The 17,436-nt window shown below is 54.9% G+C and overlaps 1 protein-coding gene across 1 annotated transcript in view; it reads left to right on the forward strand.

The window, feature by feature from the left end:
- Window positions 1-16,630: 16,630 nt before the first annotated feature.
- LOC118223212 (partitioning defective 3 homolog B-like) overlaps window positions 16,631-17,436 on the forward strand; it is a 208,497-nt gene continuing 207,691 nt past the window's right edge. The window contains exon 1 of the mRNA XM_035409453.1: window positions 16,631-16,799. Within this exon, the coding sequence (XP_035265344.1) occupies window positions 16,631-16,799 (169 nt within the window). The remainder of the gene's footprint in view (window positions 16,800-17,436) is intronic.

Genomic DNA, 17,436 nt, shown 5'->3' on the forward strand with positions numbered 1-17,436 from the left:
CAGACACCGCTGTGTTAAGTGGTAGATTTGGGCCCCTAAAACTCAGTTTCCCCCCCTCTCCCTTTCTCTCCCCCCCCATTACCTGTACAAGGCCTCTGGCCCCCAGTACGGCTCTGTCTGGATTTTCCAGACGTGATGAATTTTGTTGACTCGATATGACAACCGACAGTAAAAAAATATGTTCCTAAAGCTTTGTGCCACTGGACTGGACTCCATACAGCCCCGTACTGGAGGATAAACACGGTTAGCGTAGCCTGTGAACTACGCTATGACTCAACTGGAGGAGCAGATGTCTGCAGGTCCCCACACACCTGGGCGGATATGAGGCGCTGAAGCCTGTGACACGATTGGTCACACTGAGCGGCAGAAGAGCGGAGTCCCTCCCCCTGCCGAAGCTCGCTGCCCTCGAGCCCTACATGCCCTTCAGCTTGAGTTCTGTTCGTTAGAGCGAGGGGACATAATATTAGCAATAGGTCAATTCCGTTCCAGACATTAGGAAGATTTTTTTTTCACGCAGAGAGTAGCCAATGTGTGGAATAGCCTGTAGTAGAGGCAGGAACTCTGGGGGATTTTCAAGACTAGGCTTGATACGGTGTTGGATGCTGTCTAGTCTGTAGGTAATCAGAGCACTGATTTAGTCAGGAAAAGGGAGGGCGACGGCGGCTTCTGTCCAAATTAGCGGCTGCCGGTGGCGGGTCGTCTCGTGCCAGCGGACCGCGAACGGCGCTCGCGGCTGAGAGGGGGGCCCTGCTGTCGCTGCAAGGTAGACACCGATTCGCCGTCGCGCGCGCGCGCACCTGTTAGCGCCCTCCTCCAATCAGGGCTCGGCAGGCTAACGAGCGCCCTTAGCGTCTCCGGAGGACGTCCGGGAGAGGAGGAGTGCGATGAAGAGCGCGGTGAAGAACGCGCGGCGGCGGTGGCGGCGGCGGAGGCGGCGGGCGGGTATAATAATTACATATCCCAACTCCGACGGGTTTTATTGTTTTATAAACGCGGTTCATTTCGCCCCTTTATGGAGCTGGAAATTGATTTAAATGCTAACATATGCGGAGTCGCACACATTAAACCGAGTGTGAAGAGCACAATTAAACAGACTGCGCCATGGGTTCGTCGCCGCGGGCGACGGAGGGAGGAAAAATAGACGCGCTCTCGGCGCCCTCGTTACCGGGCGGGGGAGGAGCCGGCCGGCTGGCGGTAACGGCCGACACCGCGCTCTTCCCGCGGACGGGCTGCAGCCCCACGTCTCTGACCTCTGGAGCGGTCGGGATTTTGGAACGCTGAGCGGGACACGGAGTCGTTTGAGTTCCAGGGCTATTTTAAATCCGGTTGAGGCAGTTTTTTTTTTTTTTCAGCCTCAGAAACGGTCGTTGGCTTTACTGCAGTTTTCACGTCGTGCTTTTTGAAAGAGGGGAGAACATTCACCAGCAGGCGGTGAATATGACCAAGGCAGGAAAACGGACATCTTGCTAGCCGGCTTGGCCGGAAAGCAGGGTGGTCTAGTGAAAAATAAGCTGCATGGCAGTCAAGGTCTGAATACTATCAGAAGCCATGACCTGTAGGGAAAGCTACCCTGGAGCCACAGAGGTGTGGCAGTGTTTGAGGGGGGGCTGACTTGAATTCACCAGCATTGTGTCCTCGTTACCTTCCTCTGACCTGCTGCTTACTGGGCAGCTAGCCTGATGCTAAAACAAGCAGCACACAGTGATATGAGCGGAGCAGTGTGATTCAGCTGAATGGGGGAGAGGCTTTCTGCCTTCTACAGTGAGCCGAAGGAAGGGTGAGACTCCTGCAGTCTGACACTGCCCAGTCTGATCCGGCTGCATTCGGGGCCTGTCCAGTTTTCACATTAACACCAGTGCTGCAGTCGGTCAGACGATGTCATTGAAGGATGTGATGTAAATATAAATGCATCCTGCGGTAGTTTGTGTGATCCAGTGAGATGGCGGTGTAGGGCTGTGAGACCCAGGTGGGCATTGAGTTTCGTCCCGCATTCGATTGGCCCGCCCTGTTCCTCTTCACCCCGCCCCTACCCTGCCCAGCCCCGCCCCGTCCCAGCCCCGTTTGGCCCAGCCCCGCCCCATCCCAGCCCTGTCCCGTCTCATACCGTCTTGGCCTGCCCTGTTCCTCTTTGCCCCGCCCCGCCCCGCTTTCCCCAGCCCCGCCCCGTCCCAGCCCCGTTTGGCCCCGCCCCGCCTCGCTTTCCCCAGCCCCGCCCCATCCCGTCTCAGCCGCGTTTCGGCCCCGTCCCCGTCCCGTCCCGTCCCTGCTCGCCCCGGCCTTCCGCTGACAGATGGCGGTCGCGCACCCGTCCAGCTCCCTGTCACAGACGGAGAACATGGCCGCAGGGCTCTGAGACAGGGCAGGAGCCGCCATTTCTCTTTACTTAACGCTTTTCGGGCGAATAGGCGCAACGCTGTCCTGAGGGGGAGGGAGAGCAGGTGGCTCACCTGGAAGAGCGGTGGACTTGCTGCCTCGCATCGAACAGACCGCACATCCCCACCTCATTAAGATCAGCTCTCCCAACACGTGTGCGATCAGCAAAAGAGAAGGGACGTGTGTTAAATCCCTTTATTGGGTTGATGATGACTCAGACATGTGTAAACATGCACATTAGCGTGCTAATTAATAGCACACTCCACAGACCCCATAAACCGCTCCTGCTTGGATGTCTGTGATTGTGTATCTCTCTGTTTCTTTTTCTTCCTCTGTTCAAGTTCTCATCCTCCCCTGCTTCTAGGTTCCATACATAATATGTCCCCTTCCAGCTTTCATACACATATATCCCCTTCCAGCTTTCATACACATATATCCCCTTCCAGGTTCCATACCACATATCCCCTTCCAGCTTTCATACACATATATCCCCTTCCAGGTTCCATACATAATATGTCCCCTTCCAGCTTTCATACACACGTATCCCCTTCCAGGTTCCATACATAATATATCCCCTTCCAGCTTTCATACACATATATCCCCTTCCAGCTTCCATCTGTCATATATCCCCTTCCAGCTTCCATACACATGTATCCCGTTCCAGCTTTCATACCACATGTCCCCTTCACACATATAACCTTTCACCGGCCTTTTACTATAAACTGCAGCTCTTAGGTTCAGAGTTTTTATAAAAAAAAATGAAACAAATACCAGCTGACAAAGATAAGGCCAATAAGGCAGAGCATTTCTTTCTTTTTTTATGTACTTATCTAAAAAAAGGCTCCAGCCAGCTGCATGGTGTTGGAGTGGAGAGGGGGAATGAGAAGGGGATGAGAAGAGGAATGAGAGGGGGAATGAGAGGGGGAACGTGGCTGACACAAGCAGCCTGTGTGCCTAAAGAACAGCAGAAACGCAGGAGGGCGGGGCGCCGTGTCCGCGGCAGACTGAGCGCACGCTGGGCGCTGGCGTGTGCGTCTCCCCGCTAATGACCCGCATCATGCTACAGTCACACGCGTGTGCACCGCTCAGCTGCTGGGCCTGTGTCTGTGTGTGCGTGCGTGAGGCGGGCGGGGCAGGGGGCTGTGGGGGGGGGGGGGGTGGGATCGCGGGGTTAATTGGGGGACTGAATGAAACGCAGAAGCGAGGCTCTTTATTATCTCTCCTCCTCGATTGGGGGGGGGGGGGGGGGGGGGTGTGTGACACCTGCGTCCTTTCAGCCTCCTCCAGTCAGGAAGCTGCGCCGTTTGTGCTGTTCCCACTTAAAAAAATAATAAAAAATTAAAGAAAATTAATTTATATATTAAAAAAAAAAAAATTTAGCATAAGATGCCATTATATGAATTAATGGGCGTAATGAACGCGTTTGGTTTGAATACCGGGGGAGGGGTAAGGCACGTCTGTTAGACCTTGTCAGATTTCACCGCACGCTTCTCCCCCAACGCTTTGAAGGGAATTCAAAAGCTGGAGGGCTGATTTTAAATTACACATCTGCTTCTGCTAGACGCCGTTGACTTCTGAGATGGGTATTTAAGTCGGTACCTCTCAAGAACACCATTTGCATTTGAAAAAACGCGTGTGTGTGTGTGAAAAGGCTTCTCGGGTTGTTCACATGTACAAATTCTTGACATATAGACTGGAGCGTTTAGAGAGCCTTTTTTTAAATTTATTTATTTTTTTTTTAACTGAATTTTTCAAATATAAAACTGCCTGTCTCCTGGCAGGCGTGGGGGGGGGATACGGCGTCAGGCGGATTTACATACATTAACACCGTTATTCCGTCGCCATGGCGCTGGCGACGCAGCCGTTTCAGCCGCCGCGCGATGCGCGATAACGGGCTGCTCTAATTGGCTGGGCCTCGGACAGACCCGGCGTCTACGCGCGCCGGCCCATGAGCCTTAGCGGTGCGCTGGAGGAGGCCCGGCCGCTCGGGGGGGAGGGGGGAGGGTAAGGGGGGGTAGGTGAGGGGTGATGTCTCAGACTGTCTGTGAGCTTAAACAGTGCTCCAGTACTCCCACTTCATTAGGCCCAATCACAGCCCTAATTAAAAGCCTCACCTCCCGTCACCTCCCCCTTGAAGGATGTCCTCCTCCTCCCTGCACTCCCCCTCTCTGACCCGAGCGAGGCGGGGTGGAGTGGGGGGAGGGGGTGGGGGGGGGGGATTTCGCACATCAGGCTCCCCCCAGGTTTCGGAGCCTCCCCCCCCCCCCCCCACGTTTTAATTCACCGGGGGGCCCGGATCGATCCGGGACTCGCCGCCGTGGTTACGGGGGGCGTGTCCTCTTCCAGCCTGACAGCGGTAAAGGAGAAGGGTGTCGGCCCCGACAAAAACAAACTCCCTGCCCCCGAACCCCCCCCCCCCCCCCCCCGCCCCGGTCGCGGTGGAACCGGGCTGCCTGTGTAATGCGGCCTTTTCTGTCTGGAGTAATACCGGGCCCGGCGGACAGTCACCCGGGAGCTCGAATTACCGCGTTTTCACCCCCCCCCCGGCGCTCGTCATGGCAACGGCGGGCGCGCGTGGCGGAGAGAGGGATGGGCGAGTTAAGGTTCCGGAGGCCGGCGGCTGCGGAGGAGAGGAAGAGGAGACGTCCTAATTACTCCCTCTCTGCCTTCCGGCCGCTCCTCTTCATCACCGGTGGCAGGTCTGCCGCTTTTATTCGGGCCCGGTCCCCCCCCCCCCCCCCCGGTGCCGGGCGGGTTACCGAGGGAACCGGAAGCCCGGAGAGAGGATTGGTCACGGAGAGGCAAAGAACCCCAGGCTCGCTATATCCCGAGACGTAAACACCCTGCCGAAAAAAAAACTCTCCGGTGTCAGGCCGAGGACGAATATCACCGCCCCGTTTCGCCAGAAAGGCTCCTAAAGACCCCAAAGAATTTAAATGCGAGGTGAATAAGTGCAGAGCGTATGTTTTATTGATGGCTTTTTCAATATTACTGCCATATTACCGGACGCGTTTTAGTGGGAAGTATATTTCATCCGCCTGGCGGTTCACTTTTTCCCAGACGCCCCCAGGTAAGGGTTGATTGCAGCCGCGGCCGGAGAGAGAGAGAGGGAGAGAGGGAGAGAGAGGGAGGGAGAGAGAGAGAGGGAGAGAGTGGGAGGGGGAGAGAGGGAGAGAGAGAGAGAAGGAAAGAGAGAGGGAGAGAGAGGGAGGGGGAGAGAGGGAGAGAGAGAGAGGGAGGCCTATATTGGGCCGGCTCAGTCCAGCCAGGCAATAAGAAACTGGGTCTAAACAATCCAGAGGGCGATTGAATTTAAGGGAATATTAAATGTTTAAATAATACATTTGGAAAAGATATGAAAGGATATTAAAATAGATTTGCCATTTATCCGGTTTCCAGGCAACGTGGTCTGGAGGAGATGGGGAGAGCTGCTGGGAGACCTAAAGATGATTTAACACGCCCTCCTCGCCCATTTCTGCCGCCCAATTAGAGCACTTTAATGACTTTTATCTTAACTATTAAAAAAAAAATATATATATATATTTTTTTTTTTTTTTATAAAGAAAACTGTTAATACTTAGAGCCCAAATCTTTATTAAGGAGGCTGAGAAGGGAATGTGTCGCAGGGCGGTAGTGAGGTAGACTTGTTCAGACATGCATACAGTCTCAGTGCATGTCTGTGAACAGGGATGCTTCCATGCACGTCTCGCGGACGGTCAGTCCAAACGCTGCACCCCAACACCCCTCTCTTTTTGGGCGGTGGCACCCTCATGCACACTCCGAAGAGGTCCCGGCTCGCGCGTCGTCCAGAACGGGCCACGCCCTCCCCCTTTAGAGCCTAGCCTCAGGCCGCTACGCGCTCTCTCTGTGCTCAGAGCTGAGGCGAACCGCGCTTTTAATTCCGCTGATAGTCCTATCGATCGCGTGACCTCCCCGCAGCCACCTCGCCCCAAATTACGGTGAATGCTGATGTACAGGACGGGCGTGTGTGGGGTAAGTGAGTGATGGGGGTGGGGGGGGGGGGGGGGGGGGGGGGGGGGTGGGGGGTGGATTGTCATAAATATGCTCTTAATGTAAACTGCACCGCAGAGCTCAGAGAAATGGAATTCGCCCCAGATAAGAGCAGGCCAGCGCTGCAAGGGGGGTGCGTAGCGTTCAGTGTGGAGTTTTGAAACGACCAGCGGCTAGCCGATTGTGCTGCCGTTCCTAGTCAGAACAAATCCACTATAAAAATAAAAAAAATCTGTGAATTTTACAGTAAAAGTCTGTAAAACAGCGAAGATACGAAGCTGTAAATGGCTGAGATCCTAAATAATCACACTATTTATGGTGAAGCATTGTGATACTTTCAACATTTGTTGAACATATTGTGCACCCTGCTACCATTTGCTTAACAAATGATTGCCGTTATTGAGCGGTATTAAAGTTCTAGCAACCCAGTTACCAGTATTTTACTGTAAAATTATTAATTTTTACTTGCACTTATCAGTGCATAATTACTATAACATGTAATGTCATCTCATCTCCCTATGACTATTCCTTTATGTGCTGCTGTTCGGTTGACAGGCCTAGGAGAGGAGAGGAGTTATAAAGAGGAGATATGGTGCACGCAGGCTGGGCTGGTGTTGTGGGCAGTGGGTTGATATCGGGGGGGGGGGCCGGGTAGCTATCAAACTGTCAATCTTAAGGCTTCCTTGTGGTTTATTATGGTCATACCGAGCCTCGTATCGATTTGCACTAAACATGTGAATTGCGCACAAAGATAATACTTTACTGCCGAGCCGACGGTGCCCGTTTGAGACGGCAGTGAATCACCGATGAGTCGACGGACATTTTGAAATTCAGCGGAGGTCGAATCAAACCCCCGAATTTGCTTTCATGTCGCCGCTAACTGCCGCGACTCGAGCGCGGCCGTGCGATCAGCGAAAGAGTCGCCGGGCCGACCGCGGTCTCACGGACGTTTGAAGGACGGCGCTGGACGCTTCGCTTTCCGGGCGGCTGACGCAACGTAGCGCTCGCGCACTTAGCCCGCCGCGGCTAAAGTGCTCTTCGCAATAATGGAGAGAAAGCTACTCCTCATATCTGCGTGGCTCTCCTGAACCTATTAAACAAGCCATTAACGTCTAAACGGTTATGGTCTGCGTATAATGTCTGAAACACAGGTATCGTAGCTTCGTTCCAGTGTAGTAGTACAGCATTAGGGCTTTCGCATCTGGCGCGGCTGCTAGTTTGTAACCCAGATGATGTAGCTGTAACTTAGCTCATCTGGTGTCTAACAAGGTATGCGGGCAGGTTTGTCCCTCTCTCATGTGAATTATATCGTGTTTTTGTTTCATATCTGTGTTCTAGACTCCTCAATAGAGGCTTCATACAGTCGGTCTATCACACAACTGAAATGCCACTCAGTAAATATTCAAGATGCAGTTCAGTCGAAATTGGTTTTGTAATTTCTTGTGGCTTTTATTCCGTGCCAGTGTTCTGTTCATTTGAGCGATAGAAAGATGTAATCTTTACCTGCTGATGTAAAATAGGGATAAAATTGGAGAGCAGGCAGGTGGGAAGGATAGTAGGAGGGTGCCATAGCAACCAGAAGTGATTTAGGGAAAAGGGAGAGAAAAAGGTGGTGCTGGTGCTTTGCGAGTTCTGTTCAGCTGAACCGGTATGTTTCTGTCAGAAATAAGAGCCATAGAGTATTTCCCATTAGTGCCAATGGAATTTAGAATTTTGTATTTTTTTTGGGGGGGGGGGGGGGGGGGGGGGGGGCAGGTAATCATTTACAATGAGGGAAAATGTGTTTATAAAGGAAAATATACGTTTTAATGAACGTGTAAACCTTCAGCATGTCCCTGAGTCAGATGAGGCCTGTGGCCGGTGGAGTGTCTCAGGCACAGAAGGAGCCCTCATTCATGCCCTTTACGAGGCTGCGCGGGGCAAACAGGAAGAGCGGTTTGGCGTTAGACGGCTGGGAGAGAGGGAAACCGAATTCTCGTGGGTTCGGCGAGGTTAGGCTGCCCCACGGGGGGGGGGGGGGGGGGGGGGCTGAACACCCGGGGCTGTTTTAGAGACGGAGGTGCTGTGGTGCTGTAGGGGTAATCGTGTTGAGGTCAGGGACCCATGGGACGGCCTCTTAGTAATGAATAATCACCCAAATGTGTATCCTCACCCTGCGTTGGAGTTCTGAAACCTGCTCGCGTTCGCTCTCCTTTGTGTTCTTCTGTAACCGGGGCAGTTGCTGGGGCAGTTACCAGCACCCCCCCCCCCAATCTCGTGTATGACTGATCTCACACAGCCCCCACCCCCCCAAATCTCACATACACTTGAGGTTATCAGGGTCGTGGTGCTGGAGAGCTCACGGAAACTGGGTGGCTTCAGGTTCACTCCTCCAGTGGAGCTACATCTGAATCTCATCAGTCAATACCACACTGTATGAATACAGGCGAGGCGCAGGCAAAGGTCAAAGGCATAATGAGGATGGTGATGAGGATGATGATGTTAACGATGATAGCGATGATGCCGGTAATGATGATGATCGTGCTGTACGCGCCTGCAGGGCAGTGGGAGTAGGGGGCGCTGAGCATGTGACCTACCGGGCTCTTTATTTTGACGTGAGGAGGAGGAGGACTCTCAGGTTCTGTGTCCACCTGACCGCCTCCCGTCTTTACTGCCTGCGGCGTTCGCCTGTTCTTTCTATAGGCTGGCCTGGCCTCTCTGCAGCTCTCCTCTCTTTAATGTGCGATTTTTCATACGGTCAGGATCAGGCTTTACAGGGAAGCGGACGCTGGCGAATGGCATCGTTGATCGAGCGGCGGCGGCGGCGATGCGGCGGTCTCTCATTGGCTGGCTGCTGGTGGGCTGCGCTCTGCGATCGGGAGCGATTGTGCAGGAAGCCCGTAGGCGTACGCGACGTGCGCCATTTTCATTTCAGGCCGTGGTCCTTCGCTCTGGTCCGGGAATAACTTGTGCACACCGGAAGGCTGCAGATTCAAGGTTCTGCAGAAGACACTGCAATTCTTCCCTTTGGCAAAGTGGTTAGTCTGAGTTACTTTAAAAGAGCCACTCTGTGCAAATAAGTCTTTGCTGTGTGAGTCGCTTTTGATGACACAGTGTGGGCGGTGTAGGACTAACAGTGCTGTTCATGAACACACAGAAACACACACACACACACGTACATGTACACACACACACACGCGCACGCACACACACACACACCTGTAGACTGAGAAATATAACATCCGACAGGTGGGAGCACTTTCTGCCCAGGATCTTTTCAGCTTCCTCCGTGTTTTTGCTTTATGAGGGAAGGTGGAGGGTGGGGGGGGGGGGGAAGAAAAATGGCCGATCCTCCGCGTTCACCTCAGGGTGCGCCGCCTGCACAGGCCGTAATTAAAGCCCGCGGTTTGGGCCCCGGCCCCCCCCGCCAGCGCCGCGCTTCACTCCGGCGCGGCCGAAATCAGCCACGCCCCCGGGGTCGCCGCCGAAGTCGGAGCGGATCTGCCGCCGTAACCCCGGTAACGCACGCACACACACACACACGCGTTACCGTGATCTGAGAAGCAAATATGGAAACGCCGTCCATCCGTCTTCTCTTCCCTAACCCCCCCCACGCCCGACGCCTCCCGAAATAAAAACCGATTTCCTGCGGCGGAAAGAAAAAAAAAGCGACGGCAGACAAATTTTTACCGACTTCTAATGCGCCCCCCCCCCCCCCCCCCCCGAAATATGAAGCGTTCAGCCGTTTGGGTTTGTGTTATTAATTGCGTGCGAGCGCGTACGTTGCAGTGGGGAGATAAGAACCCCTTTTTTGGGATTTGTTACGCCTCCTCGCCTGCGATTAGCACCCTTCATGGGGGGGGGGGGGGGGGGGGGGGTAACTGGACGGGTGATAATCGCAGGACTGGGACGTCCTCACGACGCAGGTCATCTGCTCGCGCGTTTGTCCCTGGACCCGATCCCTCTCGTTTCCTAATCTGCCCTCCACACTGTGGAGGGGGGGGGGGGGACCGTGCTACTATGTACGGAGATGATGAGCCATTAGAAAAGAGGTCTGATTGCTGATTGGCCGGGACGGCAGACTCATTTGCTGCGCGGGGTTGGCTGAGGAGCGCGGGCCAGACGTCCTGCGTAATCGCTCTGTATTGTTTTGCTTTAAGGGGGGAAAAAAAGAAACTGAAGAAGATGATGAAGAAGAGGGGAATGGGACAATCAAACATGGCTGCTTGGGCCTCGGTGGCGGTGTGCGTTTCCCAGCTGCCTCCTGGAGCCCGCAGAAGCCCTTAAATCACATCCGTCACCGGCGAGGGTTTTGGCGGCGCGCTCGCGGGGCGTGCGGGAGAGGAACACGAGCGTTGAGCGGCTCTCTGTTCGCTTAGAACGTCGGGGGCTTCTGGTCGCTTCCTGGTCCTCGCGTCCGGACTCCGCGCGTTTGGTTTGGTTTGGTTTGGTTTGGTTTGGTTTCCCGCTGCGCCCGTCCTGCGCCTCGTAGGTGGACGGCCTGGGATTTCTCCCCGGTCCTCACATCCAGGGTGTGTTACCACCGTGTCGGAAAATATTTCTCTTTTTTTTTTACCCCCTCCTCTCCTTTCTGTCCTCTCCCTCTCCCTCTCTCTCTCTCACTCTCACTCTCTCTCACTCTCTCTCTCTCTCTCACTCCCTCGTTCACTGGCGCTCGAGAGCTGAATGGCCTGGGCAGGAGATGCTAATGTCTCCTGTTCTCAGAACTTAATCGCTCTCCCTTTCTTCCCGAGCGAAGGGGAGGAAAGGGAGTGAAAGAATAATCGGGAAAAATAGCTGCCGGGCGTGTGTGAGACACCTTAATTATTCTGCTCCTCACAGCCGCTCGTTTCTGAGCTCTAACGCGCCTCGGTGTCACAGGAACAGAGCTCCTCAGGACCCGGCTGCATCAGGCTACGGAGGAGCCACTTTTGGGGTGTGGGTGGGTGTGTGTGTGTGTGTGCGTGTGTGTGTGTGTGTGTGTACGTGCGTGCGTGCGTGCGCGTGCGTGCGTGCGCGTGTGTGTGTGTGCATGTGTGTGTGTGCATGTGTGTGGATCTGACAGATGCCCGGTCTGCTGGTGCTATAGGACACACCCCCCCTGGAGGAGAGCTGCTTATTACTCCTCCACAGAAGCAGTGAGGAAGAAGAGTGATTTGGGGGAGAGGGGGGGATGAGGAGCGGTTAGCGGCGCGCTAGGCGCTGTCGGGTGATGAATGCGCGTGGCTCTTATGTGTGTACGGCGGGAGAAATACGGCGTGCTGCCCCCCCCCCCCCCCCCACGCCCCCCCACCTCCCGGGCGCTCGTCTGATTTATGGGCGGCTTGCCCTCTGCCTTCGCCGCTGCGTATAAATAACCAGAGGACCGGGCCTGTACCGCAGCGTACTGTACCGCTGCATTCTGGAGCCCTGTCCGCGGGTTCTAGGATGGAGGAAGGCCTGCCCCCCCCTTTCTCAGGCTTGGTGCTGTTAACACCTCGACCCCCCCCCCCCTCGACCCCCCCCACTTCACCCCCCCCCCCCCCCCCTAGGTTTCAGGTCTTTTTGAGCCAAAGCGGGGACTGACCCTGTGTCTACCGGCGCTCTCTCTCTCTCTTTCTGTTCCTCTATCTCTCTCTCTCCCCCCCCCCCCTCTCTCTGTCTCTCTGTCTCTCTCTGTGTGTGTGATAAAACCCCGCCTGGTCCGGGGCAGTCGGCTGTGTAATGACACCGTGTCGCTCGCTGGCAGAAGATCCTCGCCGACGCCCCCCCCCCCCGAAACGCGGCCGTCCCGCCCTGCTATCGGAGGCCCGCCCGCGCGCGCAAATCGCCTCGGAACACGTGTCTGTTCGTACGGGATGCTCGCCTTGAAGCCCCGCCACGGCTGTCACCGCTCTTATCACGAAACGGGCCCAGGAAGCCTCGATACATAATAATGCAAACGGCGGCTGGCAGGTATTAATGCATAACAGGGTTCAGATGAAACTCTTAATTTGAATTTATACGCTGGGAAATGAATGGAAGTGAGCTTTAGCCCGTGGGTTTGCTGGAGGCTAAAGAGAATAGTTAGCGGTAGCGTCGGCGGTGGAAAATAATGCTTAGTGAGGCGGATTTCGCACTGCGCTATGCTAATCGTCTGATTTAATATTCCTGAATATGAAAACGCGAGTGGGGAAGTGAGTGTAGCTGCGTGCTCGGGTGAAGGGGCATTATTTGGAGACCGGCGGTTAACTTGACCAGTTAACCTTACCGCATCCCAGATTTGGGCAGCGAAGCTCATTTTCGGTCGAATTTCAGTTGAAGCTGATTTGCAAAAACTTGCTCGCACTCAGAGTCTTTTGGGGTTAAGTGAACAGCCAATTGAATACATTTTTAGTGCGTTGAAAGTAAGTTTAAGACCCGTTTTTTTTTTCACTTTGTGTTCACTGCATGTCTCACGTGATGCTTTGCGCTGCGTCGGCCGGCCTGCTTAAAATTTAGTCGACATCTGAGCGCCATCTCCATGGTTTCTCATTAACCAATCCAGTGATCCGCTTCCTCCACACAGTGTAGTACTTCCTGCTGGGGGTGGGGGGGGGGGGGGGTGTGGGAGTTGTAGGCGAGGGCGCATTTTTAAACATTTTTCTCCCGTAACTGTTTCTCCTCGCTCTGTTCGCTCTGTTCGCTGGGGAGTGATTGGGCTCTCGTGACGTCCCGCGATGATGTCACGCGACGCGTGTTTGTTTCCGAGCGGCCGGGCGCGGGGGGCGGGGGGGGGGGTGTATTAATTGGGATTACGGGCCCCGTTAGTCACCGGCGCGGGACTTGGCGGCTCTCTGCGAGCCATATGGCGCCCCCCGCTGGTCAGCGTCGCCGGACGGCGGGGTCACCGAGCGCCTGCCATCACTCTGGGACGGGCGGAGAGTCGCCAACTGTTCCTCCGAGCTGCCCGGTCCCCCCCCCCCCTTCCTCTTCCCCGACTTCTGCCCGGTCCCCCCCTCCTCTTCCCCAAACTTCTGCCCGGTCCCCCCCCTCCCCTTTCCCCGAGCTTCTGCCCGGTCCCCCCCCCCCCCCCTTTCCCCGAGCTTCTGCCCGGTCCCCCCCCCCCTTCCCCGAGCTTCTGCCGTCCGCGGCGATGGCTGTTTGCCGACGGTTTAGCCGCAGTCCCACCGCTCTCTCACCACGGCTCGGTAAAACTCCCCCGTCTCCCGTTTCTGTCCATTTTCCCGGTTCTGTTTCCTTCTTCATTCCACGGGTCTCTGCCTGGTTTGCTTGGCTTTTTAAATTAATGAATTAGTTTGTTTTGAAATGCTGTGCTGAGCTGGAATCGTCGTGTTTTGTGACGAACTGGTAGCCAAGTCACAAGGTCCGTTGAAAGGTGCGAGTGGGTAATGAACGTGTTTAGGCGGGCGCGCGCGCGCGCGTGTGTGTGTGTGTGTGTGTGTGCGTGTGTGTGTGTGTGTCCAGCGCCGCGTGGGAGGGACGTTTACTGCCCTGCTTAAGCAGTCTCTCCACTTGCAGATTTGCTCTGAATCAGACGGCCTGCGCTGCTCTGGGCTGTAAACCCGGCCTGCAGTTAGTATGGATTACATGATTTGTAAGAATGGATATTGCAGTTAAACTGTATGAGGAGACGCGCGGCGTTTGGTCGGAGAACGATTTGATTTGGGTGCTGAGCTCGGGTGTGTGCTGTGGAGAGGCAGCTCCACATGCACACACACACACACACACACTCAGACACACTCAGACACACACAAACACACACGCACACTCTTAATCCTTTAGGAATGTTCTTAATGATTAGAATGTTCCTAACTCAACATTCTAACGCTGATGTCACAATCACTGCTGGAGACTGAAAGCAACAGAGTTCTAGAACACTGGGGGGGAAAAAAACATTTGAAAAAAAACCTACTCTTTAACAGCCGTTGATGGGAATGTCAGTGCCCCTCCCTCACCTTCCTGTCCCGCCCGGCAGATCAAACCCCCGCCCTTCTCTGCTCAGAGGGCTGTTGGGGTTAGGGTGCAGCACAGTGCTACACTTCCTGTCTTCATTTAGGTGTCTGGGCACTTTTATTTCCTTCCACCTTTCCTCCTCCCTCCCTAGTTGTGTAGAAAGCTGTGTTTTTATGAGCTGTTTAAATAGGAGTTGTCAATCGAGCCCACTTGAACATGGGTACACAGACTGTGTGTGTGTGTGTGTATGTGTATATACACCACACACACCCTGCACAAACAGTCAGAAACACACATGCACACACACACAGCCTGCAGAAACACACATGCACACACACACAGACTGCACAAACAGTCAGAAACACACATGCACACACACACAGCCTGCAGAAACACTCAGAAACACACATGCACACACACACAGCCTGCACAAACACTCAGAAACACACATGCACACACACACAGCCTGCACAAACACTCAGAAACACACATGCACACACACACAGCCTGCACAAACACTCAGAAACACACACACACGCATACACACAAGCAGAGGCCAGTCCATAAAAAGTGAGGAGAAAGGGCAGTGTTCATCTGCAGAATTATAATGTTGGGGGGAGGGGGGGGGAGCGCATTAATATTCCTCTCTGCCGGTGCGGCGTGTTAACAAGAGGCAGCACGCGTGTGTGGGTCCAGGGACTGACAGGGGAGGTTAAACCCCCCTCCCCCCAGGCCCCCCCGCCCCCGCGCCCCTCTGGAAACTCAATGAAGAGATTATCACCGGGGGCCGCCCCGCTTGAGGTGGACCCGAGGAGGGGGGGGGGGGGGCTCCGGGCCTCCCATTGATCCCGGCCCGTCCCGATTAAAGATCCGGAAAGATCCATAACTGGGGGGGGGGAAACTAATGATAGGGTCTCCCGGTCCGGATGACCCGTTTATCTCCGCAGGGGCTGATCGATGCCCGATCATCGCCCCTCCGCGGGATTGTTACTAAGCAGCACCCAGGCGGGGTTTATCACAGACACTCTTACCCCGACTTATTTATTACCCCAGTTTCGACGGGGTACCAGTTGCCATTTTTTTTGACCGACCGCACGGCACGGAGCGGATTTGGAAATGGCGGTTTTTAGCGGTTGTAAATTTGGAGCCTCGTGATATTTAAAGTGACGGAGAAAACGTTACAACGAGCGCGAAGAGAACACGACAATCGAAATGACAATGGAAGGGGGAGCGAGTGTCACACGAGAGGGTCTGATTAAAAAGGAGCGTATTGTTCTCAGCCAGGCTTTGTCTCCCTCTCTCTCTCTCTCTCTCTCTCTCTCTCTCTCTCTCTCTCTCTCTCTCTCTCTCTCTCTCTCTCTCTCTCCCTCTCCCTCTCCCTCTCCCTCTCCCTCTCCCTCTCCCTCTCCCTCTCCCTCTCCTCTCCCTCTCCCTCTCCCTCTCCCTCTCCCTCTCCCTCTCCCTCTCCCTCTCCCTCTCCCTCTCCCTCTCCCTCTCCCTCTCCCTCTCCCTCTCTCTCTCTCTCTCTCTCTCTCTCTCTCTCTCTCTCTCTCTCTCTCTCTCTCCCTCTCACGCGTTTTGTGGAGCGCCATTGTTGCGCAGGAGCCGCGAGTGTTGCATGGGAAGCGCTTTTTGACGGAGTGACAGCGAAGCGAGAGGCAGGGTTGTGGAGCGAAGCCATCGTGCCGTTCCCGCGTGAAACGCCGCGGCGCTCGCGCTCCGCCCCGCAATCGACGGGACTGACGCTCCGGTCCCGCGTTTGTGTCTCTGCTGGAGGACCTGTGGCTTCCTCTGCAGCTGACACCAGTGTGTTGTGTGTGTGTGTGTGTGTGTACATCTGTGCACAAATCTGAATAATGATCTTTAAACTACATTTTCTGGGCCTGCCTTTGATTTGTAAAAATGTGTGGAAACTATGGTCCCCACTTGGCAGGTATAGAGTGATGGTCCCCTCTTAGTAGCACAGAAGTGTGTGTGTGTATGTGTTTATGTTATGCACGTGTGTGTTTGTGCATGCATGCGTGCGTGCTTGCGTACGTACATGCGCGTGCTTGAGTGAGAGAGAGAGAGAGAGAGAGAGAGGGAAGACATACAGAGGAGCTGTAGTTGTCCTGGCTCAGAGCTAGGTGGTGCTGTCAATCTTCTCTCAGTGTGGGAGCTGTGTGCACTGAGCACTGTGCCCGTGTGACAGGGACAGAGACCCTGCCTCTCCCTTCAGACTGCCGTGGGGAGAGAGAGAGAGAGAGGGAAGCGAAACGGGGGGAGAGAGAGAGAGGGCAGCAAGGGTGGAGCAGGGAGTGAGACGGAAGAAGAGAGCGTGGGGGGGGCCCCGCCCTAGCTCCGTTGTGGGACCATGGCTTTTCGCGGGAAATCCGTGCTTGACCTGGAGGCGCAGCAGAACCCTTCCCTGCACAGGCCGCTAACGCATCTGCAGCGGATCTGCATCTCCCAGCATTCCCTGTGTCTGGAGAGCGTAGGCGTCCGGACGCTCCACAAGGCCGCGTGCGTGTGCAGGGCTGGAGGTCTGGGAATCGCCCCGAGAGAGAGACGCTTCTCCCCCACCGCCCCCTTTCCGTCTGCGTCCGAGACTGAACATTACATTACATTACATTACATTACAGGCATTTAGCAGACGCTCTTATCCAGAGCGACTTACACAACTTTTACATAGCATTTTACATTATATCCATTTATACAGCTGGATATATACTGAAGCAATTCCGGTTAAGTACCTTGCTCAAGGGTACAACGGCAGTGTCCTACCCGGGAATCGAACCTGCAACCTTTCGGTTACAAGTCCAGTTCCTTACCCACTGTGCTACACTCCGTCCATTACAACACTAGAGCAGCGAAGCTCGTTTCTGAGGGTCGCGGTAAAACCAAGCGGCCCAAACCGGGCTGTGTGACATCACAGTGACTTTAGTCCGTATTTTCCTACAGTCTCTGGGCAAAACGCCGTCGCGCGTTTGATAACGACACACAGGAAGCGGACGGGCAGTCGGGCAGCGAGGGGTTAAATGGTCTAATGCGTTTGCGCGGATGCGCCTGGAGGGGGCGGTGTCCCCGGCCCACGGGTCCCCGTCAGACGCCCTCTTTCTGATTTGCGGGGCGTGAGGAAGCGGGAATCACAGCTGTGCTCTGATAGGGTTAGGGAGAGGC

Source organism: Anguilla anguilla, chromosome 3 (assembly GCF_013347855.1).
Source record: "Anguilla anguilla isolate fAngAng1 chromosome 3, fAngAng1.pri, whole genome shotgun sequence".
Classification (NCBI taxonomy): Eukaryota; Metazoa; Chordata; class Actinopteri; order Anguilliformes; family Anguillidae; genus Anguilla; species Anguilla anguilla.